Here is an 18,002-nt window from a genome sequence, read left to right as displayed (position 1 = left end):
CCTCTGATCAGGTGGTATGCAACTGAGTACAGCTGGAGTTTCTTCAGTCGAGCTGCATAGAGCATCTGTTTGAGGCCAGTGATCCTCTTGGTGAGGTACTTCTGTGGTCTTTCCAGTTGTTGCAGATGTCTTGTAAGGTACATCCCAAATGGGGCGTTGTACTCTATGATGGGTCTGATGATTGATGAGTAGAGGGGCACAATGACCTCTTTTGATCTGGATGCAAAAACTTTGTGATTAGGTGGGCCACATAGAAGGATTTTCTAACCACTTTGGCAATGTGATTATCAAAGGAGACATAACTATCTACTTGAGTCCCCAGATTTCTTATTACATTTTCCATATTTAGGGGACTACCACCTATGTGGTAGTCTGTGGGTACTTTGTTATTTCCAAAGGGAATAACTATGCACTTTTTGGCATTTAGCTTGAGGTCATGATTTTGACACCAAGTATCTGTCTCAGTGAGACCCTTTTGGAGGATGTCTGTGTCAGCCGGTGAGTCAATTATAGCTCCTAGAATTCAGTCGTCTGCGAACTTGGTCAGCCATAGTCATCCTGTGCTTGTCTGTACCTCTGAGAAGTATATGCTGAACAGGAGGGGTACTAGGACTGAGCCCTGGGGAACACCACTTGTAACCGGTTTAGAGTCAGACCTAGCTCCCGCAACTCTCACCATGTGGGTTCTGTCCATGAGCCAATTGGCAACCCATCTTGTGACATAGGGGTTTATGTTCAGGCTGGTGAGCTTGTCTATAATACCAGAATGGGGAATGGTGTCAAAGGCATTTGCGAGGTCTAGGTAGGCTGTGTGTACCACCTTTCCCTCGTCTATAGCCTTGGTAACTATCTCAAAGAAGTCCACCTGGTTTAGGAGGCATGATCTGCCCTTAACAAAGCCAAACTGGGTAGGGTCCAGTGATTGGAGGTTCCCAATGTCTCTGTTAATGAGTTCCATGATGATGCGCTCCATAGCCTTGCAGACCAAGCTAGGCAGGCTTATAGGGTGATAGTTCCTGGGGGTGTATCTTCATAGTAGGCTGTTGGCCCAAGTGGCTTTTTTATGCCTAGCCATACTTCTCAGTAAAATTTGAAGTACTGATCCCCAAGGGTTTTGTAGGGATATATAAACTTGAGCATGGGAAACTGAGCATTTGCATGCTTTATCTCTCTAACAGAGACAGAGGTGCCAGACCAGAGTATATTCATAATTTAACATCCAGTGATTCAAGCTTTGTTTGAATAAGTGCAGAGATGAACTTTGCTTCACATGGATGGGAATCATGTTCCAGAGAATTGGAATGACTCTGAGACACATACCTTTCTCTCCAACATGTCTTATTTATGTTGCAGTCAAGGTTTTCCTGATAGTGTTTGTTTTATAGATGTGGAACAAGTTCATTAGAGCTGGATTTTAATATACTTTGTAGGCCAGGCTTCGGCCATCTCTCAGCAGCCTCCTGTAGGAGACTGAATGTAAGGACAAAGCATTGAGGAGGTCCACATATGATTTGTTTTCCACATCATGTAGTTTCTTTGTGAATAATCTCTGTGGATACTCCAGTTGTTGCATATGCTGGCCAGGTACATACTGAAGGGGGCATTGTGCTCAATATTTTGTCTTATGAGAGCATAATACAATGGAATGATGACATGTTTGGATCTAGATGTCATACCCCTGCTTATAAGTTGTGCAATACAGAATGATTTCCTCATACCAGTAGACACATGCTTGTCAAATGCCAAATAACTATCTACACATGTTCCCAAATCTTTGACTACAGAGTCTACTCTTAGGGGTGTATTGTCAATGTAGTAGTTTGATGAGATGGCCATCTTTCCAAAAAATATGATGCACTTTTTGGCAATGAGTTTTAGACCATGATTATGGGACCATTTATGAGACTGTGTCAGGCCTTCTAAAAGTATGTTTGTGTCTGGGGGGGAATTCAGTGACTGCACCCAATTTGCAATCACCTGCAAACTTGGTCAGCCACAGGCACTTGATGTTAGCCTTGACCTCAGAGAAGAAGATGCCAAATAGCAGTGACCCCAGTACTGAGCCCTTAGGCACCCAACTAATAAACAACCTTTTATGGAGGTAGACTCCTCCAAACTGACCTCTTGGGACCTGTATGTAAGCTTGGTGGCTATCCAGTGGGAAATATAGGGGTTTGTACCTAGTTTAGTGAGCTTTTCAAAAATGCCACACTAGGATATTTTGTCAAATGCCTTGGCCAAGTCGAGACAGGCAGTATAAATCATTTTGCCCTTGTCCATTGTTTTGGTGACCTTCTTGAAGAAGTCCACTAGGCTGAATAGACTCTTGCCCTTGACAAACCCAAACTGATTTGAGTCCGATGTTTGTAAGTTACCTATCTTGCCATTTAGGATATCCATAATTATTCTTTCCATGGCTTTGCATATCAGGCTTATGGGTTGATAATTTCCCAGGCCTGTGGATGACCAGCCATCTGCACTGGGAATAATCATTGCAGTCCTCCATTTGTTTAACATGAAACCTGTTTGGAGGCTGTAGTTAGTGATTCCAGTGGCCCTGACAGTTAATGTTTCATGCTATTAAGTAAGCATTCTGTGAATTTATCGGGACCCATTGATGACGTGTTCTTGGCCATGGAGAGCTCCCTAAGTACCTGTTCTATAGTGATAGCTGGGGGGGGGGGGTTATGGATGTAGGTATTGCTTGGGTGGCATTTGTTTGCAATGTCTGTTTCAAACAGTTGAATATTTTCTGTATTAGCTCAAAGTACAGGTTTTGTATCTTTCATTTGCCTGAATTCAAAGTGCTGCAACAAGACAAATTTCACAAAATAATGCATCACCTTTTTCAAGATAGGCATAAAAATCAAGAAAACTAATTTGCTTAGGAACTCAAAACTGAGTGGATGGCTCACAAAATGGGTACAACCACATAATCCTGAATGCCATTGTGGCATTACCCACTTATGCACTTGCAGATAAGTTGTAAAATAAAACATATTTTAATTATAAGCAATAGTACCTGAGTGTAATGTAGTCATATAATAATTTTCCTAAATACCTGTCAAAATTAACAAAAAAGTGGTCCTGAAATGAATGCACAATTATTTCACTGCACTTATCTGTATGAGACTTCAGCGGTGCTTATGCTTAAGAAATGTATTCTTTAGTTAAACATTAAACAAAACCTCTAGTTATACAGCTACCTGTTGCTATGTGAGCTTTGTGGAAACACATTATATTTATCTAACCCAATTAAAGACTCAGTTTTTTTATGGTAATTATGTTAATCATTTCATTATTCTCAGTCTGAGCTGAAACTAGGCGTTTTAAATCAATCTTCTAGATAGTTGTAGGCTATGATCTTTGTAAGTATTTGGCTGATTTCCAAAAAATTCACTAGACTACACCCAGAAGTAACCTGTCTTGAAATTCTCAGTTTCAGTTCAGGTATGTGGCTGACTCTTCTGATTTACAAAATGAAAAGAAATGGTAAAAAAAAAAAAATATATATATATATATATATATATTATCAGAGCATTCATGACTTACTAGCAAGCAGCAGGTTTACAGTTTTGGCCTAAACCATCAGAAGATAAGATGCTTAATCATAGGTGAGATTACCACTGGCTGAGCAAAAATATCTGTTTAATCAGAAAATGCAATGATTTGTTTTATTCTCCAACAAGAAACTTTTGGTGCAACAAAGAAAGAACATGTGCTCACCCAAAAAGGTCAAAGAAAACATTTTACATTAAGAATTATATCAGTGAATTATTGCCAAATGAAACTACAGCAAATTATGGTTTAAAAAGCTGCCAAGTAGAAATACAGTGCTGTAGTTTCAGCAATTAAATATAAGATATTTGCTCTTTTAAGTCTATATAATCTGTTTAATACATTTTAATGAGATTCACCTATGAGTCTCTGGTACTCAACTAAGCAAGATCTGAACTCACAGCTCACTAGGAACTCAATCTGATGAAAAAAGCCATACTAAGGGTTCTTTGCGAGAGTCCCCCAACTTATAATATCAACTCTACTAATGCATAAACACTGAAGAAAGGAGACATTACAAAAACAAAAGGAATCACTATAGGTAGCAGGCACATCAAGTCAGAGTTGAAGAGAAAAAAAAGAGGTCTGTTTTAGATAAGCCTCTTCCCGGTCTCCTAAGGAATGCAATTCTGATGTTGTGCACTCAACTCAAGGAGCAAAATAAAAATAAAAATAAAAAAAAAAGAACTTATACTTTTGAAAAACTGTAACAAGCTGCTTGTTACATTTGTAGCAAGCAACTTCCTACAAGGTGTACCACACAGAAAGTGCTGAAGCAACTATTCATTTCTCCCCTCAAAATCAATATTTCTGTACCGCATTCAGAAATGCCAGCGTTATGGAAATTATTCCACTGCTGATGGATCAGCATCTGATGATTGTTCATCCTAACACCGTGTGCCTGGGGTGGCTGTCCCCTTTGCCACACCCTAGCTATGCTTCTGACTGCTATGACAGAAACTGGAGAGTTCAGTACTGGGGAGCTAAACTCAACCTCAAGAAACTTTATCCACTTTATATGCTGCAAGTTCAAATGAAGTCCTCTGATTTAGATAGTGATAATTTCTGATCATAAATATTGTTTAACAAATAGTCAAATGATTGAAGGTGTTCTATAATTTATGTCATCATTCTTATATGTGCTAATGAATGGTCTATTTCTTAAATGCAATAAGATGTTACTTATTTTAGGTGGTACTGGGATAACACCAACCCAAAAATAAAATAAGAATAAACCAGTCTGCATTGTCATCCCTATCTATACCTCTGAATATGTCGTTAGCTCATTATTTCTAACACATAGACATGTCTTACTCCATATGCAGTGATTTTATTTTAATTTTTGTTTTTTTGTTTTTTTATTTTTTTTTTGCACTAGAAGCATTTGTTTTGGCTAATTATCACCTTAGACTGTCTAGTGTCACTGAGAAGTCATAACACAGATTATTTTCTTAGCGTAACTTGAAACAAAGGTAATCATGAAAAGCATAACATGTTTTGAAAGTATACATTTAGAAGCTTGTTAACACAAAATGCCTATGCTTCTCTTATTAATGAATCATTTTGGCTTTACTGATGCTCTGTGGGGAAGATACAAATAGCATAAAGCAAGTGTATGTCCTACTATTTACTTATTCTCCTTTTGGCATTTCTTTAATCCCACTGTCTGCTGATTATCAGCCCCTCATGATCAGTGGGCCTTTTTGATCCCCATCACTGGGGCACCAGTCAGATAGGAGAAACTATGATTTAGGCAGCCACAGAAGTAGTTCTGCTTTTTCTGTTTACACCTTGTCCCTGCCTGCACTTAGCAAAATGCCGGGTAGGGGCATGGCATGGGCTGATTAACAGAGGCTATCCCCTCACTTTTTCTAGAGACATTCCCTCCTTGCAGCCCTGCCTCTCCCTACAAATCACAGATATTGGTTTCTCAGGTCTCATGTGTCCTTGAGAATGCAAAACCCTCCACACCACCCTGCAAGAGGCAAGTGGGACACATCCTTTCACTCTTCATGCTGTGTGCCTGGTGCACCTAGTGCCAAACCTACTAACTGAACCTCACTCACCTGGATTTCAGTAAGGGCTCCATTGCTCTGTGCCACAAAACTAGGCTTACCCTGACATTTACCTGACATTTATTTCTGCCAGGTATTTATTTATTTATTAATTTATTCATTCATTTATTAATTTATTTATTTTGCAAGTGTGATTGCTCTGCTGCTTTATCATTTTGATAATTTACAAAGTGCTAATACAGAGAGTGGGTAAATTCCTAGCAGACTTGAAGCAGGTGACCAAGTCTGGCCATTTCATAACTGGTCTATGCAAGCTTGTTCCATTTAACTTGCAGAGAAATTTTAATTCTGACAAAATCTTACTAATTAAATGTGAAATATTGTTCTATGCATTTCTCTAAAAGAATACAGTCTGATTTTTGCCAGGTTAGTTCTGCAGCATTGTGAGTTTCAGTTACTAAGTAACATTTATCAAACTGTGAGTTTCAGTTACTAAAGGTAACATTTATCAAACTGTGCATGTATATTATGTTTTCATGCTTATCAGCTGACGGGATTAACAATGAAAATTATTTACTGCTGTAATTTTTCTTCTGTTTCAGTTTTTCTGAATAGAGTTAGTGTTGCTTAAAGTATTTTTATGTCAATATTTGATCTTACTTGCAAAATAAAACATCTGGCCCTACAGCCTTACTATTCTGTAGGGATTTATTGCGAGCTTCTAATTCCTTACTGCTAGTCTTTCCTTCTTTTCCTCTGACAGGTGTGGCAGTTGAATCTATGAAAAAAAGGTATGTAAGGCAGATGTACTCTTTGTAGTTTCTGATCTGTGGCTTGGTGTTACACAGACGTGGGCAAATGTCTTTTTTTCTGTATTATCAGTGGAAATCTACATCTCTTTGGAATGTCTAATTTGCTCTCTGTGTTGGTATTATCCAAGTGACTGGCTGTTGGTGTAGATGCTGGGCTAATTGTACACGTGCTCTGTTACTGTAATTATACATTTAAGCATAGCCTGTGTTATTCTTGTGCCATAATCATTCGTCAGCAGACCTTTTTCAATCTGGAAGAAGCAGAGGAGCAACAGTTACCAATTATAGGCTTTAGCAGATCAGGCAGGGAGGATTGCTAGTGGATGACTGTTGAAGGACTGAAGGGTAAAAAATTTAGAATGAAGCAGGAAGCAAGTGATAAAGATATAAGAATTTTATAAATCAGTTTAGCACATAAGTATGAAGTAATGGATAAATATTATGCCCAGCACAAATTATAGTCTATCAGACAGTACAGTAGCATATCTACTGCTAGAAATACAAATGATTGCTGCTACTATGTCTATGCATTTATTTTTTTCATTTACCACTTAGCTGTACTGCGGTGGTGGTGCTGCGGTAGCGTTGTCGCCTCACAGTTAGACGTTGCCCGTTCGACTCTCAGTTAGAGCGGCTTCTGTGTGTCCACATGCGTGAATGGGCATTCCTTCATTGAAGGTTGTGCGTTAGGCCCGGCAAGCCAGCACATAAAGATCTGCTGCCAGTCATTAGCGGACCGGAGTTCCGCTGTGGCGACTCCTAACCGGGAAAAGCCGAAAGACACAAAACATTTACCACTTAGCTGTGTGGGTCTGCTGATCCATTTCGTCAATGACCTATTATATATGGAAGTGCAGTTTACATTACAGATAAGATATTGCCATAACAAAAAGCAATGCAATTACACAGTTATACACATGCATTACAATGATTACACTTCAGATTACACAGTAGATTTCCCTGTGATAGTATGACAAGGGTGAGGCACTTGTGTTTCTTCTTCAGTAGTTGTACATGCTTTAATGAATAAATATACATGCACCATTTGTGTATTAAACAAGTAGCGCACCCTATGGCTAAGTGACAGATAGGAGGCTTATTGTGAAAAAGGGAGGAGAACTTCTCTCTGTCCTTTAGCATATGTTTTGAAAGAATTCTATAGCTTTGTGTTTTACATCACTGAGAAAGACTGGATTCTATTTTTCATATCTCAAGACAAAGGTCCTTGACTACTCATAACACCATTTACTAGAATTACTTCTATGAAACTAAACATTCTGTAATAACATATGCCTGGCTCCATGGTGTTGAGGGAGGTAGCCCTGACTAAGAACAGAGGACCCAAGTTCAGCTAGTGGATGCTGGATGATTCATACAGGGGAAGATGGGATCAAGTGGCAGATACCAGCTGGTCTGTCCCAATTGCTACATTTCCAGGCACTTGGTGAATCGTAAGCACACTGATCAGCAACATTTGGGAGGTATGCTTGGCTTTACCAAGCTGGTGATAATAAGGCATTGTTGCATGTAGGGATGAGACACAGCAGGCTCCTGCAGTACTGCATGTCTATCAACACCCACTGAGGAGGGATCATACATGCATTGTCAATGGTACAAGAGGTAGTACACTCACCTTGGTGCTGGAAGACTATTGGAGGAGGTGCTTCCCTTCTCAGTGTGTTGTCCCTCAGACTAGATGTTAAACTGAGGTCCCATCTGCTTCAGCTGTTACTAGCTCAGGTGGATGTAAAAGATCCCATGGCACCTATTAAAAAGAGTAGGGGTCCTTTATTAAAATTCACAGTATACAATATAAATAAATTCTGTATACAAATTTAAAAGTGCATTTACAATCATTTACAACTGACTTTCATATTTTCCATTTTTTAAACTTTCAGTCCCCCCTACCCGCTTTTTTTCCCCACAACCAAAATCTTATTTTCTTCAAAATTTCTGACAGTACCCAGTTCTCATTAAAATTTATTTCATTCATTCTTTAATTCCAGACAATCCACATAATACAAAGCATTTTTTCATCTAATCTCTTTACATAATTTTGTTTCATATCTTCATAGTATCCATATTCTAGCATGTCCATATTTATACATTTAACCCTTTCCAATCCTTTTAAACATTCTTTACTACATATTTCTTCCCACAATTGATTTACTCTTTTACATTAAAAAAAAAAGAAAAAACATGTTCAGCAGTCTCCACTTCCCCACAATATATACAGACTCTATCTTCTATTTTTTATGTGACATACTTGCCTTTACTGGAAGCTTGTTCATGGGCAATCTCCACAAAAAATATGTATGTTCCACATATTTTTCAAATCTTATCATTCTTGCTTTTACAGCTTTTACTTTTTTTTCTCCAAAGTGTTTCCATGGGTAAATATAATAGAATTTTTCCATTATATTTCCATACCATTCTGTCCTATAGGGCTTAAATCAATCTTTCATAGTAATATTTTCCCTTGTTATATTTTAATTTCTGTACAAATAATTCCTTTGCTTCTTTTTAAAAAGTTAAGCTTTTTCCTTATTGCTTTATATTTTTCTTATGTTATCTATATTAATAAATTTCCATTTCCTTTATTCGTGTTAATATTTTATATAAATTCAATGAAGCTATATATATGCAGGTGGATTTATTAAACCCAAACCTCCTTCTTTTTTGTAGCATAGAGGGTTCCTCACTTAATAGGGTTTAATCTAGATCCCCATATAAATGTAAATAACATATTCAGCAATTATTTTTCATATTCCAATGGTATCATAAATACACTAGCTAGATGTACCATCTTACCTAATATTTCTGAATTAATTAAACATGCTTTTTTCTTATACATACATTTAAATGTTCTCCAAAATATGCAAATATTCCTTATCTTATGAATCATGTCCTTCCATTGTGTTATTCTCTGTAGCTCATTACCAAATGTTATTCCCAAACTTCTATTTCTTCTTTGTTAAACTGAATGCCTCCTATTTTTGTCCTAAGAATCCCAGTCATTTACTCTTTTCCTCATTAATGCTTAAACCTAATACTCCTAATTCTTTGTCAAGTGTTTTAATAGTTATACTCATCCATTCCTTATTTTTCACAACTACTGCTATATCGTCCGCATAAAAAAACATTATTGGAATCTGGATTCCCTCTGATGTACAATATTTAGCTTCCTCCAATACTTAATTTATTTTGTTAATGACCACATTCATAATTAATGCAAATAGAATACTACTTGCTAGACATCCTTTTATAATACCACTTTTTATTTCTGTTGCCTCACATAACCAGCCATTAACCACTAGTTTCACTTTATTTTTATTATATGATTTCAAAATGTTGATTATCTTGTTACTTATATTGTATTCTTTCAAAATTCCCCATAATGCTTCATGCTGTATCTTACCAAATGTTTCACTTGCATCTCCTATTAATATTTTCAATTCTATTTTATTATTTATTACATCAGCTACCAAGTCTCTTATTATCATTAAAAGTTCTTGACTTCCTTTTTCTTTTTTTCCAAAAATTGTTTATTCAGTAGCTTGTTAGCCTTACTTACTGTTATTTTTTCTACAATCTTCATAAAAATCTTATAATCAACATTGTTTAACACTAGTGGTCTCCATGTTCATGTCTGTTCTTTCTCCCTTTTCCCATATAAATGTCAATACACCCATACATTTATTTATTTATTTATTTTACATTTATTTTACATTTGTTAACTGGGTTAGTCTGACTGAGCTTTTGGCTCATTTTCAGAAGAGACCCAGGGAGAACATTTTACATTTTAGAAACAAAGTATTAACAATCAGCTTTAGGCTCTTTTCAGCAGAGACCTGGGGAGAAAAGTTCCTCAGGGATTACAAATTTAAAAACAAAGTATTAACGACCAGCAGAAGAATATGAGACTTGTTACAATATCATTTAAACTGCTTTGTACAAAATAAATTAATAGTCAGGAAAGGATTTTGAAACCAGTTACATATCCCTTTAAATGAGCAGTACCTAGTTGTTTTGGAGTTTAGAAAAAAAAAGGAATATTCAGATAGCTAGTTGAAGATATAAGGGAAATGGAGTAGAGGTGACCTTTTAAACAGACTAGATAAAGTAGGTTATTTTGGAGATGAAATAATCAAGACTGGTTAGAGAGGGAGAAAGGGAAGTGGTGGAAGAGGTAGGAGTACAAGGTTAGAGATGCATTAGCGTGAGGTGTTGAAATAGGTGGAAGGATAGTGGTTTCAGGGTGGATGGCTACAGTGGCAAGACCATTTTTTTAGTTATTTTCTTATGGCTAATTTGAAATTCTTGCTATGGTGAAGGGACTTTATTTCCAAGGGGAGTTGGTTCCAGGATGTGTTATAGTTATAGAGAAGACAGCCTATTTTGGTTTTGGGTTTATAGATGTGTAATAATTCTTGGTCTGAGCTGCATAGAGTCCTAGCAGGGGAATATTTAGATATGATGGAGGAGAGGCTGTAGCAGCAGGTGGGTAGATAGAGGATGGAGTGAATGATTTGTAGTTGATATAGTTGGAGCAGATGAGGGAATTCTAGCCAGTCTAGTTGCTGAGGTGCTAAGCAGTGGTGTGACATGTAGGTTTGGTTTGCTGCAAATCTGGCAACCTTGTTGTAGGTAGTTTCAAGTTTGGAAATAAGTGTAGAGCTTAGGTTTGTGAATATGTGACAGCTGTAAAGGAGTGTTGTAAATAGTAAAACATGGGAGAGAGTTTTTTGGGCTGTGTTGGTTAAGTATTTCTTGTTGCGGAAATGGTGTCCAAGTTTCTGATGATTTTTTTAATAGTGTTAGTAATATGTAAATCAAACTTAAGCTGATCATCTATTGTGACACCTAGCAATTTAGTACTAGGTTCAGCTGAGATGGTTGTGTTGCTAGCTAAAATGGTAGCTGTACTATTGAGTGTGGTGAGGTTTTTGGGGAGGTGGAGTAGGAGCTTAGTTTTCTTTGGATTAAGTATTAGTTTGTATCACTAAGCCATGTCTCAATGGTGTGGAAGGATGCCTGAGTAGTTGAGTGGAGGTCAGTGGGGTTATCAGCAATGGTTATAACAGTGGAGTCATCAGCATATTGCACAAGAAATGACTGGGGACAAGAGGAGTAGAGTAAATTGGTGAAAATATTACAGAGAAGTGGTCCGAGAATGGACTCCTGGGGGACACCCATTTGTACAGTGAGGGGGGGATAGTGCAGAGAGCCATTTAACTGATTGTTGGTGGGTAGAGAGATACCTGGAGAACCAGGAGATAGTAGGGGGAGAAAAGTTTAAGTTAGTGAGTTTGTCAAGGAGGAAATGGTGACAGACAGTGTCAAAGGCTTTAGAAAGGTCAAGGAATAGGCATGAGACAAGTTTATTGTTATCATGAGCAAGGGAGACTGTGCTGATGAAGGATATTAGTGCAGTAGTTGTACTATGCTTGGGATGGAAAACATGCTGAGTGGGTGTGACAAGGTTTTCCTGGTAAAGGTAATGCATTACCTGCTTGTGAATGCATTTCTCTAGGATTTTGGAGAGAGGAGAGAGTATGACAATTGGTCTGAAGTTAGATATGTCTGAGGAGTTACCACCTTTGTGAATGGGTAAAGTAAAGAAGTTTTTCCATAATGTGGGGACATAGGATTCAGAAATTGATCAGTTGATGAAGATAGATACAGGATAGACAAGAGGTTCAGAGGCAATCTGCAGGAAATAGGAGGGTAGGTTGTCAACTGATGGGGAGCAGGGTTTAAGTTTAGAGAGTAGAGATTTTATATAGTTAATTGATACTGCTTTAAGAGAGAAGGAATTAGAAGGGTTGGAAAGAGGTATTGAGTTTGTGAGGGTGCTAGTGTTGTTGCTGAGGGGGAGAGAATTTATTAAGGAGGTTATCGAGTTTATAACATGATTGTTAAATTTATTGGCTATGTCTTCAGGGGTTGCGTTGGGACATGGGTTTGGAGGGAAAGGGTTTCCTGGATGTACAGTCTGATTAATAGACCTCCAGAAGTTTTTTGAGTCTGATTTAAGAGTAGAGGGAGGATTGGCATAGAAGTTTGTTTTGTCATTATGGATGATTGTTTTAAGAGAGTTGGTAAATGAAGGAGTCAGGACAGAAGTGTGAAAGTGTGCGGGTGGTAATAATTTTGTAAGGTTTGATAAGGTGGGGAGTGTGCCTGGTAACTTTTATTGAAGGGTTTGGGGGTTATGGTAGTTTTGGGGGCGGGAGACCAATATCCAGTCAAGAAGAGAGCTAGGAGGTAGGTGAGATTTATTAATATAGGTAGGGGTTATGATTAGGTGCTCAAACCCATGCAGGTTAATACAGGAAGTAGTGTTGGAAGTTTGTAATGAAAGCCAATCTATATTTACATCTCCCAGTATAATTGTTTCATTGTGGATGGTCTGAGAGCGGTGAGATAGGATGTTCTCAAGTATGTTAATATTATCACCAGGGGGGAATATATATTGCTACAACAGTTATAGTGTTGAAACTATTAAGTTTGAAGTTGGTCAGTAGGAGTTCAGCTGTTGAGAAGGAAGGTAAAGCTAGTTTGGGACTAATTTGGGAGAGACGATCGGAGTAGAGTATGGAGACTCCTCCTCCTTTTCTTTTTGGTCGATCAAGTCTAAGGATATTATAGCCAGGAGGGATAATTTCACTGTCCAGGTGGTGTGGTGTGGTTTTAACCATGTTTCTGTTAGGGTAACTATGTCAGGAGTATAGTTAGCTAACCATGCATGGAGTTATTGAACTTTATTAGCGAAACTCCTGAGGTTGATAGAGCAGAATGTTACTTGTTTTTGTAAGTTAGAAGAGTTGTAGGTTTAGGAACAGGAGGGCTACTGTTCAGGGTAGTGTCTGTAGGGCCAGGGTTTGGAAGAATGTCATCTGATTGAAGTAGAGGTTTGTAGTGGAGTTCTAGTTTGAATAGGTAGACTTTAGTTTTTTGTTTTAAAGGGGAGGGGGGAGATATTTTTATTTTAGGAATGGGAGTGGTAGGGAGAAGGATGGAGGGACATATTTGTAGATAGGGTTGTGATATAGTACTTGAGTTAAGAGTGGTGTTTGAGGGGTGGAAATAGGGTGTGGGTAATTGTGAGTGGTAGGTGGTGAGGTGACAGAGGATGAGGAATAGTGATAGGAGTATAGTTTGAATTTTAAGACACATGACAATTAGTGGGATGTATAGCAGAGGATAAGAGGAAGGGGTGAGAGTAAGTTAGTGTAGACTTTGATAGAGAGTAGCAGGTGAGTGTAGGGAAGAGCAAAAAAGGGAAGTGGTTTGAGGACAAAAAGTAGAGGGGAGGTGGTTTTTAGGACAGGAAGTAGAGGGGAGGGGATTAGGGAAGAAGTGAAGAGGTGTGGTTTGTATGAATAGGTATAAAGGTAATGATATGAGGGTGGGTGGGAATGGGGGTGGGGGGAGAGCAAAGTGAGCCTGAGCGTAGCAAGGGTGAACGGAGCGGGGCTACACCTACCAAGTAGAACTTAGCTAAAAAAATATCAGCTAGTCCAGGGACAGAATAAGCCAGGAAAATGCACTTGAACAACATTTGTTTCACTATATTGAACAGGGAGTGTATTATTCAATAGTTTTAAGGGTAGTGAGTGGTGGTAAGAGTGTAGCAAACAAAATGGGGTAAGGAATAGGTAGAAGTTGACAGGTTCCCGCAGTTTAGTGCTCACCCAAGGTTAAAAATCCTAGATGCTGATCAACAGTTTAATTAATACAGGTCTAAATAGATACTGGCTTTATATTGACTAGTGCAGGTTATCAGATGGAGAGATTGCCATACTTTATTTCTGCCTCCCGTGGTAGCTTTTCAGGTTGGTAATTATTCCAGTAGGTAATGCTTTACAGTAGCTTGCACTGAGAGGGTAGGTTTTATTATTTTGAAGAAGCAGAGGAGAGAAACTAGGAGAAAGAAATCAAATAGAAGGTATTTAGTTAAATAGGTTAGGTAGTGATTCTGCCACCCATGAGGACAGATGTATATAGCACAATATAAGACTTATCAGCACTTGAGGTGGACTATCATGCAATCTAATAAAAAACAGACAGTTTGCAATGGGTAACTTAGGGCAGTCTAAACAACAAGGTTACACACTTATTCTTACAGTCTAGTAACCATTAAAATTAAGAGTTCAGCAAATGCTGAGGAAATTCACCTGATACATTCAGCATGTTGAGTACAGCATGTCAGACACTACAAAGCAACATGCACCCAATGCAGGTGCTTCTCTGAGCACTAAATCTATTCAATTAGTCTGCTTTAAACACAAAGTAACTCTGCTATAGTACATTTTCATGACTGAGAATACATGCAGCAAGGTAGGATTGCGAGTAAAGCACTTAGACAGTACCTAAAGTGTTTGATGTCTTTTGCGCACAAAAAAATAATATAACAAGGATCTAGTAGCTGTCTTTAGCAAAATAATAATTCAAACAGTAATATATTGCATTCCTTAAGGCTTTCAGCCTCAGACATTGTACACACACATGCAATTCATGAGTAGGAAGTCCTGTACGCAGTTTAGAAAAGCATTGCAGGGATATTAGCAATTTAGGTAAAACAGTACAATCTAGTAGAGCCCTGAGCGTAGCTATACAGATAAATGTTGTTTGCGCTCAGAAAAGAACATAATAAGGAGTTACTAGCTGAGATTAGATAACAACTCTAATTCAGTCCGGTATAACATCTAACAATGCTGGCAGCTTTTGCTAATAAGCATACACAGGCATTTCAGCCACAAAAAAATATTTAACACTTTAACAATCTTTTTGTGCACAATTTGCAATACAGGTAAAACACAGCACCTGGGGAGCACCCAACAGTGTGGACACCACTGTCGGCGAGATGTGTGTGGAACAGGCCAGGGCATTCAAAAATGGCGTCTCATATTCCTAGGTGAATTAAAAGCTGGGGCCAAGTGTGATAGGTGTGGAGGGGGAAGGGCTACCCCTACCGAGTAGAACTTAGCTAAAAAAACTATCAGCTTGTCCAGGGACAGAATAAGCCAGGGAAATGCACTTGAAACACATTTGTTTCACAATATTGAAGAAGGCATATATTATTCAATAGTTTTAATAATTTTTCATCATTTACCCCTTCCTCAAACCATTCATTCAACACCTCTAAAAATATTTTTTTGCCATTCTTGAATATCTTATACATTAAATATTCAAGTCCATCTAAACCTGTAGGTGCTTCTACATTTACTATTGAACACATTTTTTTAATTCTGTCATTGTAATCTTTTCTTCCATTCTCTTATTATATTCTTCAGTTAACATTTTACATTCCATTTATGGTTCCTTATAGTTTCACATATGGAAAACGTTTTCAAAATATGTCTTTTTACTGACTGCATTATGTTTCTTTTTTGTGTTAACTATACATCATTCATCAGCCCTCTTATTACTCTTATTTTTTTCTTTAACTACTTTTCTTAAGTATGGCCCTACTTCTTTTCTTCCTTGTAAGAAATGTCTTTGTTTGAATAACATTTTTTTAATTTTCTCTTGGTTTATTTCATACAACTTTTTTCTTTTTTTAGAAACCTGTCTTTATTATCTGGTATGTTTTAAAGACTCAGTTACTGATTTCTTCATTTTTACAACTATTGTGTATTCTGTTTGTCCTTTGCCATTCCAATACTTCTTTTCTATACTTTTCTTTTAGACTAATCCAGCAGCTTGTCCAGTCTTTTTAAAATCTTATTATGTTTATATGAGCTAACCATAGTTAACTTATTATTTCCGTTACATACACATTTAAATCTGATTCATTAATTCATTTTATATTTCTACCTTTTTTGTATAGCCTGTCTTTTCTTGAATTTATTTCCAAATTGCTACATGGTATGAAAAACTTGTAATTTTAACTCCTTGATGTACTAATCTTAGAGACTCTGATACTATAAAGTAATCAATTTCAGATCTTAGACTGCTCTTTTTATATGTCCAATATTTCTTTTTCCATCAGTACATTTTACTATTTTTAAACATTTCTGAAATGACCATACATCTGCCCCTTCTTTTCTCCTATGTCTTAAATCACAATTAGTCTCCCACTACTATTACTTGCATAGTTACACTAACATAATCAAAAATTTTCCTACACATAATCTATCTCTGTTTTTGTAAACTGCATGTATAAAGTGTAATTACCCTATATATTTTGTTCTTCCATCTTATGTCTAATATTAATATTCTTTATAATACTATCATGTAAGCCAGAATTTCTATACATTCTTTACATAAAATTGCTATGCCTGAGCATTTTTCTTCTCCCATTTTCCATATAACCTTGCCTTCCCATAACCCATTTACTTGTATTTTTTCTTCCTATGTTATTATTCTTTTATCTATTAATATTATGATATACATATCTAACAATAGGGTCTATATTATATAAACGAACGCCCTAAATTGCAAATGCTATATAATCAACCCACAATCCCCAAATCCCCAAATGTTGAAACCACAGATCAGCGATTTTTTCACCATGGAAAAAAAACGCTAATGTGTAAAAAAAAAAAAAAAGTAAAAAAAAAATCCAAACACAAAATGAAGTGCTGTGCCCCCCCCCCCCACTTAAATATACCAACTCCGAGATCGCACAACAGTGTTGAGGAAATGGCAAAGTCCCAAAAATGGCCCAGTGATTTTTTTTTCCCTAGGAAAAAAATTGATGTTCTGTGCTTTCGGTATTTTTCCATTTCACGTAATGACATTCGACTAAACAATGTTTGCAATTCAGTGTGTTCGCTAATATAATAGGGATCCTACCAATATACACCATTCCAAAAATCCTAACCTTCATAGAAATTTCTTTATACTATTCACGTTTATTTCTAGGATTATCACTTTGTGGAAAAGTTTTTATTGCTTTTATCCTTTTCCTTTTTTGTTTCCTCCTATCCCTATGTTTTTAAATTTGCACTTTCCATCTTTCACTCTCTTTTCAATACAGTTTCTTTTACTTTTAACCCTTATCCATTTATCTTCCCCTTCATCACTTGAATTACTTAATTATAGGTTCATAGGTGTTTACTATGCTAACAACTACAGGGGCCTTTTTAAGCCAAGCCATGCATCCCAAATCTCTGACAAGTTCTGATACCCTTGACAAGTGTAACCATGGGCCTGGGAAATGAACCATTTACAGGTTACCTGTGTCCATTAGAGACATAGGTGCCAAACCAGGGAGGAATTTCTGGTTTCCCATCCAATTGTCCAAGTTGCACTTGAATTGTGTTAGGGAGGATGTCTGCTTAACATGGATGTGGAGCCTGTTCCATAGATGGGGTAGTCTCTGGGAGGCATGCCTATCTCTCCAGCAGGTCCTATTTATATCACAGGCAAGGTTTAAGTCTTTAGAATGGGTAATTCTGGTGCTGTTTGTCTTGAGGATATGCAGGAGGTCCATCAGAGTGGAGTCTGACAATGCCCTGTATGCCAGGTATAGATCTCCCCTCAAAAGCCTGTAGGAGACAGAATTCAGGGATAGGGCCTTGAGGAGGTCTGCATAGGACATATTACTTATGCCCTGTATTATTTTAGTGAACCTCTGTGGACATTCCAGTTGTTGGATATGCCTGCT

The 18,002-nt window shown here is 37.4% G+C and overlaps 1 protein-coding gene across 3 annotated transcripts in view; it reads left to right on the top strand.

Moving 5' to 3' along the window:
• Window positions 1–18,002, top strand: part of ILDR2 (immunoglobulin like domain containing receptor 2) — a 2,395,614-nt gene that overhangs the window by 2,283,812 nt on the left and 93,800 nt on the right. Inside the window, exon 10 of one of the 3 annotated variants that reach the window (XM_044073089.1) lies at window positions 6,337–6,364. The exons of the other annotated variants lie outside the window; for them this stretch is intronic. Within the exon in view, the coding sequence (XP_043929024.1) occupies window positions 6,337–6,357 (21 nt within the window). The 3' untranslated portion in view covers window positions 6,358–6,364. The remainder of the gene's footprint in view (window positions 1–6,336; window positions 6,365–18,002) is intronic. 3 annotated transcript variants of the gene reach the window in all.

Source organism: Protopterus annectens, chromosome 5.part1 (assembly GCF_019279795.1).
Source record: "Protopterus annectens isolate FY-2018-M chromosome 5.part1, PAN1.0, whole genome shotgun sequence".
Lineage (NCBI taxonomy): Eukaryota > Metazoa > Chordata > Ceratodontiformes > Protopteridae > Protopterus > Protopterus annectens.
This window is presented reverse-complemented; position numbering and strand designations above follow the sequence as displayed.